The 15,227-nt window shown below is 41.8% G+C and overlaps 1 protein-coding gene across 1 annotated transcript in view; it reads right to left on the reverse strand.

Annotated features, from left to right (window-relative positions):
- RYR3 (ryanodine receptor 3) overlaps positions 1–15,227 on the reverse strand; it is a 400,958-nt gene that overhangs the window by 262,379 nt on the left and 123,352 nt on the right. The window contains exons 16-17 of the mRNA XM_011932727.1: positions 9,895–10,028; positions 8,103–8,344 (exon numbers count right to left, since the gene is read on the reverse strand). Of these exons, the coding sequence (XP_011788117.1) occupies positions 8,103–8,344; positions 9,895–10,028 (376 nt within the window). The remainder of the gene's footprint in view (positions 1–8,102; positions 8,345–9,894; positions 10,029–15,227) is intronic.

Raw genomic sequence — 15,227 nt, forward strand, 5'->3', positions numbered from 1 at the left:
CGCCCGGCCTCACACACACGCTTTTTATTCAAACTGGGGTATCCACTTTTTATCCAAAATCTGAAATGCTCTAGAGTCTGAAACATGTTGAGCACTGACATGATGCCACAAGTGGAAAACTTCATACTCAATCTCATGTGATGGGTCACAGTCAAAAAAGTCAAAATTTTGTTTCATGCACAAAATTATTAAAAATTTTGTATAAAATTACCTTCAGGCTTTATGGGTATTTATGAAACATAAAGGAATTTTGTGTTTAGAGTTGAGTCCCACTCCTAAGGTCTCTTATTATGCATATGCAAATATTCCCAAACCCAAAAAATCTAAAACTTGAAACATTTTTGGTCCTAAGAATTTCAAATAAGGGATACTCAACCTGTAATAGATTCTAAACTAAGTGGTGAATTTTTAAATGGTGAAATCACTGTGCTCTTTTTAATTAATAAAAAAGATGAGGTAGATCCCTCTAATTATTTTGGGTAATTGACAAAGCCATATTGCACTCCCTCCCACTCTTCCACAAGCAGTAATGAGGCTCTCCTCTGTGCCAGATACTACACCTGGGGCTGGGGATCAAAGACAGAAGACCTAATTCATGCTCTTAAGAAGCCCATAGTCTGCTGGGAAATGGACATTTAAAGAAAAAGTATACAATATGATAAATATTGGAATGAAGGTATTTATGTGTTGCCTTCTAGAAGGAGAGGAAGATGCCTGGGAATCTGTCTGGGAGCATGGGACACCTTGATACCTGGAGAATCAAAAGCTCACTAGATAAATGAGAAAGGAAGGAGCAAGAGAAGTGTCTAACATAGTTGCAGAATGGCTGGAGTTTGGTAAGGCTAGAAGGTGAGGGTTAATGAAGGCTGAATGAGGGAGATAGGACGGGGCAATAAAGCCGGACAGGAACATTGAGCCTGGACCACCTGCACAGCAAGAGTGCTGCTCCACACAATGTACTCAATGCGTATCAGCAAATAGTCTGGGGTAGCCTTAGACTCTGTTTTTATAACTTTAATATCTTGCTTCACCACTGAGAAAGAGGAACAAGCTCCTCATCGTAGCGCCTACAGGTAAAATTATTTAAAAATAAAACAAAACTGAGCCCAGGTTGAAGACTGTAGGTTTGACTCTTTCAAATTTCTCCATTTGAGGACACTGAGTACCCTTAGCTCATTGTATGGAGTTTAGATACCCAGCTTCCAGGATCTCTTCTTCCTCCTGTTCAAATCTGTTATGAAAAAATCCTGTGATATTAAAATTCAGCAAAGCTTGCTGTAATTGTCTCACCTTTAAGATTTATCTTACCATTAAAAACAATCTTCCTGCATAATTTTCTTTTTTTTTTTTTTTTAGTTTAACTTCTGGAAAATATCACTATAGTTACTTGAACAAATACTTTTTTATTTTTATTTATTTATTTATGTTTTGAGACAGCGTTTCACTCTGTCACCCAGGCTGGAGTACAACAGCACGATCTCGCTTCACTGCAACCTCTGCCTCCTGGGTTCAAGCGATCCTTTCACTGCAGCCCCTCAAGTAGCTGGGACTACAGGCTCACGCCACTGCCCAGATAATTTTTGTATTTTTAGTAGAGAGAGGATTTCACCATGTTGGCTAGTCTGGTCTTGAACTCCTGGCCTCAAGTGATCCTCCCACCTCAGCCTCCCAAAGTGCTGGGATGACAGGTTTGAGCCACCGCACCCAGCCTACTTGAACAAATTCTAACGAGTATTTGTGAACTGAGGAAGACCAGGAAATAATTGAAATGCTACACTGGACAATTGTCTTTAAAAGTATTCAGATCCTTGCTGGATAAAAATACAAATTCCAAGGTTCTTTAATGTTCTAAGCATCATACAAACTGGGACAAAACTGCCAAATGTTGATTCGTGACTCCGGTGTCCTCTCTCGCGTCCTCTGAGGGTTCACTGTTGGCTTCTACACTGGCCTGAGGCTCAACCACTAAAGACAAAGAGCAGCTTTCATGGGTGATGCTCTTCATCTGCAGCAGGGCTTTGATACCAACAGGAGCTGAGCTCTGAACTTTATTTAGCCATAGCTGCCATATGCCCTGCAGAGGAAATACAGTTGGGAGAATTTCTCCTGTCTGGCTTGTTCTTTCCACTGAAAGTAACCACCAGGAGGAGCAACTATGCCCTCGTGGTAAAAGACACTGTCTTTTCCCACCTTTTCTTCTACTAGACTGGGCTCAAAGTAGAAGTTTCCTTTGGAATATTTGCTAAGAAAAGTTATAAGCAAATTGAATTCACAGACTGGACCTATTTTTAAAAGGAACAGAGTTGAGACTAATATTATCTAGAAATGAAAGGGTAACTGTTGATAATCACTGGATATGAAGTATATACTTGGCAAGTGCTTAGAGCAAAGTAATGGGAAGACTATTTGGATTAGAGAGCCCATTTCATATAATATTCACACTGTAAAAAATCATCTGATGAAGTATACCTCACTTTAAAATGTGCGTACTATGAAGAGTTTGAAATTGGAAAATGATGGACTCGTGGCATTGCTTTTCCATAATGTGTTTTATAAATCTCCTCACATGCAGAGAAAGTAATCTCTACCCCTGTGAGGGCTTTCATGGCTTCCTAATCATTTAGGAAGGGTCTTGCACTCCACATTTAAACAAGATGCAAATCCTTTCAACTGAGCTGCAATGAGGTAGCAAAGGGAGCTCGGAGGTGCCTTGGAGTCACACAGGACTGAGTTCAAATCGCAAGCCCTTACCTGCTGCATGAACCAGGACCTATGATTTTACCAGAGGCTCAACTTCCCCATCTGTAAAATGGGCACAGTGGTACCCACAGGGATGCTGTAAAGAGACTTATTTGTAAGGTACCTATTATTCTTTTGACTTTAATGAAATAAATAAATGATGTCCTGTGTACCACTTAAGAGGCAGTTTATCATAGTGGTTAAGGGGTTTCTGGAACCAGACTGCCTGGCCTGTAGCTCTGGGTCTGTCACTTACTGTGTGACCTTGGGCAAGTCACTTACCTTGGTGGACTCAAGTCACCTAATCTGTCAAACAGGAACAATGTCTACTTCATAAGACTGCTGTGAGTTTCGAATCAATTAATCTATACAGAGCAATAGAAGAGCGCCTCACACGCTGTAACCCACAGCAAAGGCTATTACTGTTTGTGTTTTTTCAACTCCAGGAACCTTAATCATTAGGCTAACAGTAGAAAAGTTTGCCAGGACACTGTAGGAATATTATACCTTTTGTAATACTAGAAAAAAGTAACAATGTGGGAAATTACAGCATTGAGGGCTGAATCTAAAAAGTGATTTTAAATCTACTCTCTTTATTGAAAGACAGTACTGAAACATATGCACATTTTAAAGTATGTTTAATGTATTTGACCCTTTTAGAACAACCAGCAGAAATGTGACACTATGGAATGAAAAATCAAACTTGTTTCAAAGCGCTTTTCTAAGAGCAGCCTCAAGTGCTTTTTATGATATTAGAAACTCTGAGTAATTCTAGAGACCATCCACTGCAAGAGGCCAGTGGTTCTTATCTCTGCCAGTCTGAAGAAGAAAAACTGTCCCCTGGTTTGGAGGCTGAGGCCCACCTGAAGGGCCCAGGAAGCTTGGAAAGGCCATTCCAAACCCGATAATAAGATTTTTTTTAAAGGCCACTTAATCAGATGCTGCACATCTTCCATTAACCTCAGGGTGTATTACTGCAGAATTTAGTCCCTTCTGATGGGTAACGAGGCAACTGGAAACAGCGACGCTCAGCACTTGCACAGGTCCAGGCACTGCAGAGTTTGGCATTATAATCCAAGCACAAATATTTAGCCATTTGGAATGAGAGGGGAGCCAAAGACAGAAAGGCGCTGCTCTTCTGCAGCTACTCCTCGCATCTTGTCCACACGGCACTGGCGTTGGAAAGGTCTGAGTCACAATGGGCTGTGTTTTATAAACAAATACCCTGGGACTCATTGTAGCTGGGAGACAGGTGAAGTCTCCTTGTGCAAATCTGACTGCAGAGGTAAATTATCGTGAGGAGTCTTAAGAAATCAGGAAACACAATTTTACTCCATTCATTCGCTTCCACACTACTCGTCTCTTGGGATGGCGAATTCTTTTGCTTATTTCAATTCTGAGGAGGAAAAAGTGGTTAAAGGGAAGACGTGATTTCTCCTACGGAACTTCCCCCAGCCAGTAACATACTGTGTAGGCTGCTCCGAGCAGAACTCACTCCCAACTGCTGTCCTGAAAGCCCCATCGAGGATCCACCCAGAGGGGGAAAGTGACAAGGCTGCTCCGAGCAGAACTCACTCCCAACTGCTGTCCTGAAAGCCCCATCGAGGATCCACCCAGAGGGGGAAAGTGACAAGGCTGCTCCGAGCAGAACTCACTCCCAACTGCTGTCCTGAAAGCCCCATTGAGGATCCACCCAGAGAGGGAAAGTGACACCAACACAAAAAAACAGCCATTCCTCCAAAGAGAAGATCACAGCGTCTGAGTTGACCCTGGACTCTGTAGGGAGGGTTAGACAGAGTGGAGGAGGGAGATGTTCCCACAGCTGAAGCCTGAAAATGACTTCCCAGGCTTCCATGGCTAAAAAGACCTATTAAGGCTGTCTTCTCCCCTACACAGAGAAAAAGCTCATTCATACTTCCAGGATGTCACTTTGAGAATTCTTTCCTCATTCAGCATGGAACTGGGGTTCTTTATTCCCTTAGATATTCCGGGGGTAGCTCTAACTGGGCTATTCTCACGGTCTTGAGTGAAGTACCAAGGACTCTAGATTTGGTCTTTATAACTACAGTGGAATTCACAGATGATGAGGGAAGGTAGCTCATATTTACTGTGTATCTAATGTGTGTCAGGAACTTCGTATTTCTCATTTAAATTTCGTAAGAATCTTATATTATCCTCATTTTATCAAATGAAAACTGAGTCTCTGAGAGGTTAAGTAATTTGTCCAGTATAAAAAAAGAAACATGGGCCAGGCACGGTGGCTCACGCCTGTAATCTCAGCACTTTGGGAGGCCGAGGTGGGTGGATCACGAGGTCAGGAGATCGAGACCATCCTGGCTAACATGGTGAAACCCCTCTCTACTAAAAATACAAAAAAAATTAGCTGGGCGTGGTGGCGGGCGCCTGTAGTCCCAGCTAAACTTGGGAGGCTGAGGCAGGAGAATGGTGTGAACCTGGAAGGTGGAGCTTGCAGTGAGCCAAGATCAAGCCACTGCAGTCCAGCCTGGGTGACAGAGCAAGACTCCGTCTCAAAAAAACAAAAAACAAACAAACAAACAAAAAAAACAAAAGAAACATTAAGTGGCAGAGCTAGCATAACTCCAGAGCCATGCTGTTTGTTCTTGACTTTCCATTGACAAAGTGTTAGAGGCACTGTAATTCTTTCCAACTACTGCAAAATCTATTGTACTTTAATAAAAGTATGTTAAAGACCAATTCAAGGCAGTGGCTTAATTTATGCACATGAACAACTTTAAAGATAATGACCTGGGCATTTAAATCTCAAATAAAAGGAGAATAATTTATCATGACCACTTTCTAATATATCCCCCTATCTACCCACCATTCTCTCCTGTAGTGAGTTGGAGTGTTAGTTCCGTTTCATTTCTTCATCAGACAATTACCTTTTCATCAGATAGCCTGAAATTCATGGCTGTCCTGATGGGGGTCATTAACAGAAACCTTATTTCTTCAGCTGAAGAAATATTCCTGACATATTCCAATCCCTTCTGCAAGATATATGTTCCCTGCCTGCTGGTTGGAGAAGTCAGAACGACGCCCAGACCCACGAAAGCTTTGGGTTTTGGTGAGAATGAAAGGTATAAAACTTGTAGACACTGGTTTCTCCATGTCTCAGCAGATGCTGGAGACTGAGGGATGAAATCCCTGGAGTGCACCTACATGGACACGGCAATACACCATCAAGTGCGGGTCATTTCAGAGAGTCACAATCAGTTTCTGAAAAGCTGAGTCACCAGCCTTCTTCCCACTTCTCCAATCATAGGAGCCATTGCTAGTGATGTTCGGCATGAGCCTGGAGCACCCAGCTTCCTTGGCTTCAGAGGAGACAGGAGGGGTGAGGGAGAGGTGGGGAACTGCACACTCCTGGAATGATACACAATCAGACAGGATGGGATGTTCAGGTCCTGAACTGCACAGAGCAGCCCTCTATGGATGCACCATGAATGGGTTCCACGCCTCCTGACTCACTGATGTATCCATTCCTCAAATTTCTACAGAGGGATACAGGAATAAGCAAGTGCCCCACGCAGTGCTGTGAAGTCAGAAAAAGACTAAGTCGATTTTTTCCCTTGAGAGTGATTAGTTTCTCTTTGAAACAAGGGTCCAGTTTGCTTCACCCCAGGGTCTAGGTGAGCTTCATACTTCCTCAGCCAGTCTCCACGCAGAGCCCTCTTCAGGTGTAGCCGGGCTCTAGAGAATGTTCTTGGGCTACGGTGGCGAGTGGGCGGGAGACAGGCAGAAGTCAGCAGGAGTGTGAAACAATTTTTTCAAGTCAATCTTGTCAATTCCTTCACAGACTTAATCCTGCCACACTCAGGAGCTGCAAAGGTGCATGAGCGTAAGGATTCTTCCTCCTCAGATCATTTATGCAGAGACAGTTTCCTGAGAACCTTATGATATCTGATGATAACCTAAGCTTAAGGTCACTACTTCATAGCCACAGACTCAGTGGCTCCATGATAACACTATGAGAACAAAGGGAAGCTCCACCTCCCATGAAGAATTAGGGAAGGTTAAGTTGGGAGGATGAGAGCACAAGGTAAGACTTTCCCTTCACATGACCCCATCATCTTGCCATTTTGAATCCAGTTATGTCAGGACCACACCGTCCTCTGGGACACACAGAACATGAACGAAGGCTTTTTTTCATTCTCCCCCATGGTAGTGATCCAGGATAAAGAGGTATACAAATGAATGTTTACAGCCTATTCCTAAAAATTTTAAAGTGTTGAAGCAGAATGCAACATAGCTCCTAAAATAACAACAACAACAAAATTCATATGGACCAACTGAAAACAAAGACCAATTAAAAGAAGCATGTCACTGGGACCTGAGCTGACTTCATCATTGGTATCAGGCAAGTAGGTTGTAACTAGAAAGCTAAGGGAAGGAGGAAAATGTGATGGGTTATGTAGTTACCAGTTACAGAAGAAAATATAGAGGTTTGTCCTGTAGAGATAAACTTTTCCTTTGTACTGGATTTGAGGAAGAATGTGTGTCATGGTTACTTATGTAATGGACACGTGGCACCATGCCTACGTAAGGAATTTCTATAAGGGACACGATGTCTCCAATTGCAGTTCTGCAAAAGATACAGAAAATACACGCTTTGGACAACAGACCGGAGAGGTAGGGCTCTTCTTCCCGATGAAAGTCTGAGAGTTAATCTTGTGTTTTTCACCCAGGCAGAAGCCAAGACATTCTTCCACAGGCACGGGCCATGGACATGCTTGGGAAAAGCATCAATTATTTATCTAAAAAAAAGGAAGCCCTGAATTCGTTTAAAGAGGTTAGCACCTACTGTGTGTTGGGCATGGATCCAGATATTTTATAAATTGTATTATGAAGCAACAGGCTGTGTTGACAAGATTATGGACTTGTAGTCAGGTCTAGATCCTTCCTAGTGTGACTTTGAATAAATTACTGAACCATCTTTATGCTTCTGGTCACACGTTTGTCACGTGAGGTCAATATTTTCTATCTTAAGGGGTCATTATGAGGATAAAATAAGAGAAAAATGAACAAAAAGTATGTAACTCACTGCCCAGTGAATAAATGCTGAGTCTCTGCTCATATAATCCTAACGATTCCATAAAATATTGCTCATACAGATACAATAAGCTTGAGAGAAGTGATCTGCACTAGACCATGTAGCTGGGAACTGAGTAATGGTATAAATGAGTCTTATTTTAACCTGATACTCTTTTCCATCTAACCGTTTAATTAGTTGAGACTCTTGAGTCTCTATCGTTTCAACTGAAAGTGGTAATTTCAGCTAGAATAATTTGAGCCTCCATCATTTCCAGTGAGATTATGAGCCAAAGCTTTAGCAAGGTACTCACCTGACCAAAGGTGAAGTCCATCAAAGCCATAGGAGTACAGGTCATCGCCAACACCATTGCCTCCCCATCCTTCTCCACCTCCTGGGTATGGGGCATAGCCTGAGGAAGAGGCCCAGCCCACCCGCAGATGTGTGGGCTCTGCTGTCAGGAAGGGGTCCACCTGGTCGATAATCAGCTCGAAGTACCACTTCTTGTACTGGGCTGAGCCCTCCGCGACTCCCAGGAAGATGTTTGGCCGGATACTGAAATTAAACATGGGTAAGTGGCATCTACAGACCCTCAAAAACTGAGAAAGCAAGTTGAACCAGGCCATAGGAGGCAATGGCCCATTTACACCTAGGACAAGAGCAATGCTGTGTTTTTCATATTGCTCAAAAGATGGGAGGGATCTCTAAAAGCCAGGAGTCTGAGATCAGCCTGGGTAACAAAGTGAGACCCCATCTCTACAAAAATTAGCTGGGTATGGTGGTGCACACCTATAGTCCAAGCTACTTGCAAGGGTGAGGTCGGAGAATTGCTTGAGCCTAGGAGTTCAAGGCTGCAGTGAGCCATGATTATGCCACCGCACTCCAGCCTGGGCAACAGAGTGAGACCTTGTCTCAAAAAAAAAAAAAAAAAAAGACTAGAAAAAGCTTAGGACCCTCAACACTTGATCAAGTTCTTAGCGTGACACATCAGGACAATATTTTCATTACAACATAAAGGATGTTTCTTTTAACATTCCATTCAGGGCAACCAACGTTTACTGAGTGCCAACCATGGGCAACGATGCTGAAAATGTTATACAGAAACCTTTGTTTAAGTTAAAAGAAAATTTTACTTGAATTCCATTTTCTGGTCAATTGGTATAAGCACCCTTATTTTCAGTACAGCAGCTTTGTTACCAAAGCATTATTGATAACACTGGTCTCTTAAAACCATTAAGAAGTCATTACTAGGCAACCTCGTTAAGGAAAAGAGGTTTTAATGTACCTGGCAAAGTGGTTAAAAGCTTAAGATACTCCACTTAGAGTTTTTATGTTAGGAATCATACTCTTATAGACGAACTGTTCTTGGGCTGGAGCTATGCCCTATTTTGGGTAGGCAAAGAAAAACCAGGCTGGCACCATGAAGAAAGTAAGTCTGTGTGACAGCTCAGGTCTTTGGGCCACTCTGCACTTCAGAGGGAAGACTCTATTCTTGCCATTGTGGATTAGCATGTAGGCCTAGGTAGAAAGTGGCTAGAAAACCACAGACCTGCCTAGTCCCAGTCCAGTGAGTTCACATGAGTCACGCGCAGCCACATGTATGGACTAGCAAGCTAGGGGTCCTGCAGGAGCCCCTGCTCTTCACCCTGATCCTCGCAGACAGCAGTGAGATACACAGCCATGTGCCAGAGGATTCAAGAGGCCACAGTCTCACTTGGGACATCCATTCTATGAAAAGATTATAGAAAAAAAAAGTTGATATATAAAAATAAATATGAATATATTATGAAGTTTATAAGAGTTCCATTAATGTTTAAAAGAAAACACGGTAGGCCATCTCAGGTCAAATTCTTCAGCACTCAGATGCTACATATACTTTGTCCTCAGCTAATTAAACAGAAAAGTTTGAAAAATTCTGCTAAAGGGGTTGGAAGCCCTAGTCCCAGGAAGTGCATGTTTGCTTGGTCTTGTCTTATGTACTTGTATCGCCATGGAAACTATGGGCGGGCAACGCTGGAGTTCAGATCAGCCCTCTTGGAGGGCCTGCTTGGAGACAAGACAGGCAGAACTATGCTTGGCATCTGGAATGACAGTGGTGGCCTTACCTGGTTACATCGTTAATCAGTCGTGTCTGCAAGAGCAGGTTTCTCCGGGGCAGCAGGTTGTCACAGATCAGATTCTGGTTGGCTCTCACTGCAACCCCATTGCAGAGACAGAGGGAGCACAGGATATCTAGAACCTGCAGCAGGACACACCCACCAAACTTTAGGACCACCAGGAGGGCACAGTAAGCAGGACCACCACAGGGCATGAAGGAAGGAGTCATAAAGGGTGGGGTCTAGGTGATGGGTGAAGAGCTAGCTCAGAGCCAAGGAGGCTTTGCCTCTTACCCAGAAGGAACGAGCGATGCCTCAGAGCCTGCTGCTTCTTGGGAAAATGAGTCTGGGCTTCTTTCTAGCCCCTCTGCTCTAGTCTTATGCCCCTTCCCTCCAAACTGTGCATACCATCGGTAGCCATTGTTCTATTACAGTAAGTAAGAGGCTGTGCTCTGAAGACAGACTGTCTAAGATAATACCCCAGCCAGGCCAGGACTAAGGTGTAGTGAGGCATCTAGGGCACAAAATCTAGGCCCTGCTGTCTCAGCTCTGAAAACACAGAGAAGGATAAAAGGCCCTCCATGGACTTCCAACTCAAGCAGCACACTCTCACTCAGCCCTGACGGTGCTTGGCGCTGAGTATCAGTGGATACTTATTAATAAAAAGGCACGTAAGATTCCCATCTGGCCAAGGTGTTGCATGTAGCAAGCTTGGGAATGGAATTTTGTGTAGGTGGGGTGATGGTAGGGCAGACTCCTGTTCTTCGGTCTTTGGCTGTGATACCATCAAAACTCATGAAGATACCCTTTAATTCCTGGAAACTGGTATTCTAAATATTCTACCCGCTCTCCTTCTCCCATCTAGAAGGAGAACAAACTTACAAGAGCCCAGGTGGCCCATGAATCTAAGAGACCCGTCATTAAACTGCTTCTGCCCCTTGTTTTCTAGCTGCCTAGAAACTGGGAACAGCCTCTGTTTGCCTCGTCCTGCACGCTCACCTCTCCTTGCACTGTATCCTCTTCCATTCAGACTTTTTTGTTCCTATCATGGCAAAGCGAACTGTGCTGGGCCAGTCAGGTTCTGTTCCTCCCGCTCACAGAGAGGAATGTGCAAACAGCAGTCGATAAATTAACAGCCACGATATGGCAGGTTGTACCAACAGAGAGGCAGGCAGCCTCGTTTCAGTCTCTCAAAGTGGCCATTGAAGACTCAATGCTTAGTGGGGTTTGATAGCTTCAAGGTGTTTGTGGCATTTGTATCCATAATTCTCACAAACCAATTTTCTACCTGACTCCCTGAATGTCAGTTTTGTTCCAGATAAATACAAAGCACATTTACGGGACAAGCAGAAAAGAATCCCAAATGCAGTTTTATGGGGGACTCTTACCATTAGCACTCTGTGAAAGATTTCAACTGTGGAAACTGGAAATCCAGAGGATAATCTCTCACCCTAAGAAAAGAGCCATAGACGGCCAGGAAATGAAATACTTTTCAGTCGGCCTATTACACATTTCATCTGTTTTGCCTCGGACTGATGGCGGGAGACTTGCTGTCACAGCCAGAGGGAAAGCAGGGCTTAATCCACATGCAGTAGGAACAGCAAAGAGAAAAAGGCTCTGTAAAAAGCACAGCCGAACAGAGCAGTGCCTCATCTATAAATAAATGATGCCACTTAAAGAATCAGAGTTGACATTGTTTCGGTTTTGCTTTAGGAGACACTCCTTCAGGTAAAACTGGGGAATGGGGATAAACTTCCTTTTCTAAAATAGTTCAAACGGGTTTGTGAAAGGAAAATATCTTGGGCCCCCAAAATCACTAAGGAAAACTTAAGCTGGAAACTGCTTAGGATAAACCTGCCTCATGTTCTATTCAGTCACTGCTCTGCTCACTGAGTTAGATGCATATCCCATTTGCCTCCTTTGGAAAGGCTAATCAGAAACTCAGAAGAATGTAACCATTTGTGTATCACCTATCTGTGACCTGGAAGTTCCCTGTCTGCTTCCAGTCCTCCTGTTTTGGCTTCAAGTTGTCCCACGTTTCCAGACTGAACCAATGTACTTCTTATATATATTGAGTGATGTCGCACGTCTTCCTAAACGTATAAAACCAAGCTGTGCCCGGACCACCCTGGGCACGTGTCGGCAGGACTTCCTAAGGCTGTGTCACGAGCGCGTCCTCAACCTTGGGAAAATAAACTTTCTAAATGAACTAAGACCTGTCTCAGATTTTCTGGGTTCACATTTTGGTAACCATGGGGGAGATTCTGAGTGGAGATGTCCCGACCTTTGAAGAATCTCCTATCGGTGCTTGGTACCAGCATGAGCTAACCTTATGGCTTAAACAAATAGGACAATTTGCTGAGGCCTGAGAGCACCCCCTCCAGAGAATCCCTGAGCTCCAAAAATTTGGGCGAGATCTAAAGTTTATTTTGCTGTACAACTTCCCTTTTTTTGGAGTTTTACTTGCTTCCAACAGGAAAGGCAAGATTTCCTGTTTCCATGATGATGGAAGGCAGGTAACTCCTTTACGGAGTTTGAGCTTGCTTCCAACAGGGAAGATGAGTTGTTTTCTTTGTTTGTTTGTTTTTGTCCTGCTTCTAGGCTGGCAGACAGCAGTCTATAGCCTGAGACCCATCACTAGGTAAGAAACTGGTTTGGGATTCTGTCCTGCAAATTCCTTTTAAACGATTAAAGTTAGCATTTAACAACCAGCTGCTGTTAATTTCTGCTTACACTTAGAGTGCTCAGAAGTCATACAATTTGTGTGATCATTGTTGCTTTAGCAGCATTTTGTCCTAGTAGAAATATGGTAGTAAGATTAAAAATTTTTTTAAAGGAGCTCAATGGTTAAAAGTCAGCTTAATTAAAAGGCTAACATCCAAGATGGGTGTGTGTATGTGTGCATGTGTGAATGTTTGTATTTGAAAGGTCTTCATGGTTTTGGTTGGTTGTTTTTCTCTCCTAAGGCCTTGTCTTTTTTTTTTGAGCAAAAAATTTTTTTTCTTCTCAGTTAACTGAATTTTGTTTTCATCTGATTTTTTTTTTAAATTAAAACAATTATTGCAACAGAGGCTACTCTTCAGTTTTTAAGGAAGAGTGTAGTTTAATTTTATGTTTAATTTGGCTCAAAGAAAAATAACAGTGTCTCCCTCTAGCACCACCAGACTTTTTCTCTCTGTGCTTTATGATGTAAATTTTGCTATTTGATTTTCACTTGAGTTGTTTCCCTTAATGTGCAAACTTAAGGCTATTTAGCTGACAACCGCCTAGGGTTGTGAAACAGGTTATCAAGAATGTGAAAGTCTAAGACAGGAAAAAAAAAGGGCTGGGGGGAGTCTTTACAAATCTATAAAATGTACTTCCATTGGCATGCCTCATAAGTTTTTATATGTATTCATGTGATGTGTACAGAATGTTTTAATACTAACAATATATAAAAGAGCTCTAATTAATTGGCTCAAAAAATAAAAGCTCTTAAATTATATAATAAATAAGAAAAGACTAGTTAAATGCTTTTTAAAGTACCTGTAACTTAAATAAAATCTTTTTTTTTTTTTTTTTTTTTTGAGACGGAGTCTCGCATTGCTGCACTGTCGCCCAGGCTGGCGTGCAATGGTGCAATCTTGGCTCACTGCAACCTCCGCCTCCCAGGTTCAGGCGATTCTCTTGCCTCAGCCTCCTGAGTAGCTGAGATTACTGGCGCCCACCACCCAGCTAATTTTTTGTATTTTTAGTACAGACAGGGTTTCACTATGTTGACCAAGCTGGTCTTGAACTCCTGACCTTGTGATCTGCCCACCTCGGCCTCCCAAAGTGCTGGGATTACAGGCGTTAGCTACTGCGCCTGGCCAGTAAAATCCTTAATAAATAAGCTAGCTTTAAAATTACTGGTAAACTACTATTAGAAATGCCTTAAGAATTGCCCAGCATACATTTTTGTTTGCATTTATTAATCAAGCAATTTCATACTTATCCCTGCCAAATACTTTAAGGTGTTAAAATTTGGCAAAGGGGTTACAAAACTATAAGCCCAGCCCCAAACAGAATATATCTTTGCTTTTGTAATTTGTAATAAATAAGACATTGATAAGGGTTTAATGAAAATAGCTGCATCTTGAATGTAGTAAGACTACTGTAACTTCTAATCCAGTGGCTTTAGGCAGTCTAGTTCACAGGCAATAAGGAGGTTTGTTTTGGGAAAGGACTGTTATTGTCTATTTCAAAGCTAAACTATAAATTACATTCCTCCCAATGTTAGTTCAGCCTATGCCCAGGAATGAACAAGGACAGCTTGGAGGTTCAGAGCGACATTGAGTCGGTTAGATCAAATCTCTTTTCAGTGTCTCAGTTATAATTTTGCAATGGCAGTTTTATAACTTTAAATAATGACTATCACAGTTTTCATGAATAATCTAGGTAAACAAAACAATTAGGTAAATGTAATAGCATAAATATTTGTAGACAAACTTGTCATAATTTAGAATATAAAGCTATATTAAATTAAATAATAGATATTTCACTATTTGGGTATTTTCCAATAAATACATATTGTAGGAAAACATTATTGCTAAAGAAAAAAGAAGTGTGTCCTTAAAAAAAAAAAGTGAACTTTGTCTAATTCAAAGTTTAAAGGTTATGTATAGAACAAGGTGTAAAGAACCAGGAATAAAAAAGATGTAAAGAAAGTTATAAAAATAAAGAGGTTTTATTCTATCTTTTTCGAGGTGAAAAACTTACAGAGAAATAATTTTATATAAGAAAGAATCTTGCATGGTAAATTTAGTCCTAAAATAAAATAACTGCTTTTTTAAAAAGGAGGGATGTTGACAACAAATCAGAAAGTCCAACCATGTCATGAGCAGTCAGTGTAAGTCACAATAAGAGGATTTACATATTAAAAAAATTCACATAATCAAGTTGTCATATTAAAAGTTTTGGTTTGCTTAGGAAAAAAAAACTGAGATAATTTTTTTTTTTTTTAAGGTCATTACATCATTACATCCACGTATCTTCCTGTATGTGCTTTTAAAGTTCTTGTAACATTGAGTTACAGGGCTCTAACTCCTGGGTCTAAAAAGGACACCAAGTTCTGCTAAATCGTAAACACTGACAGCAATTAAAGGCTTATCTTCAGGCCCTGTAGAAGATGTCGATCAAAATAAACTGCATTCCTGAGACAGAGGGCAAGAAATTAAAGCTATTCAACTCTTCAAGGCCCAGGGACTGTCACAGAAGAGGTGGGTATTTAAGATTGTAAGGGCCAATTTTGAAAGACAAAATAGGTTCAGTTCCTCTATAAATTAATTATCAATGTCAAAGGTACAGTGATGCAAAACCAGTAT

This window comes from Colobus angolensis, unplaced genomic scaffold (genome assembly GCF_000951035.1).
Source record: "Colobus angolensis palliatus isolate OR3802 unplaced genomic scaffold, Cang.pa_1.0 Scaffold97, whole genome shotgun sequence".
NCBI lineage: Eukaryota > Metazoa > Chordata > Mammalia > Primates > Cercopithecidae > Colobus > Colobus angolensis.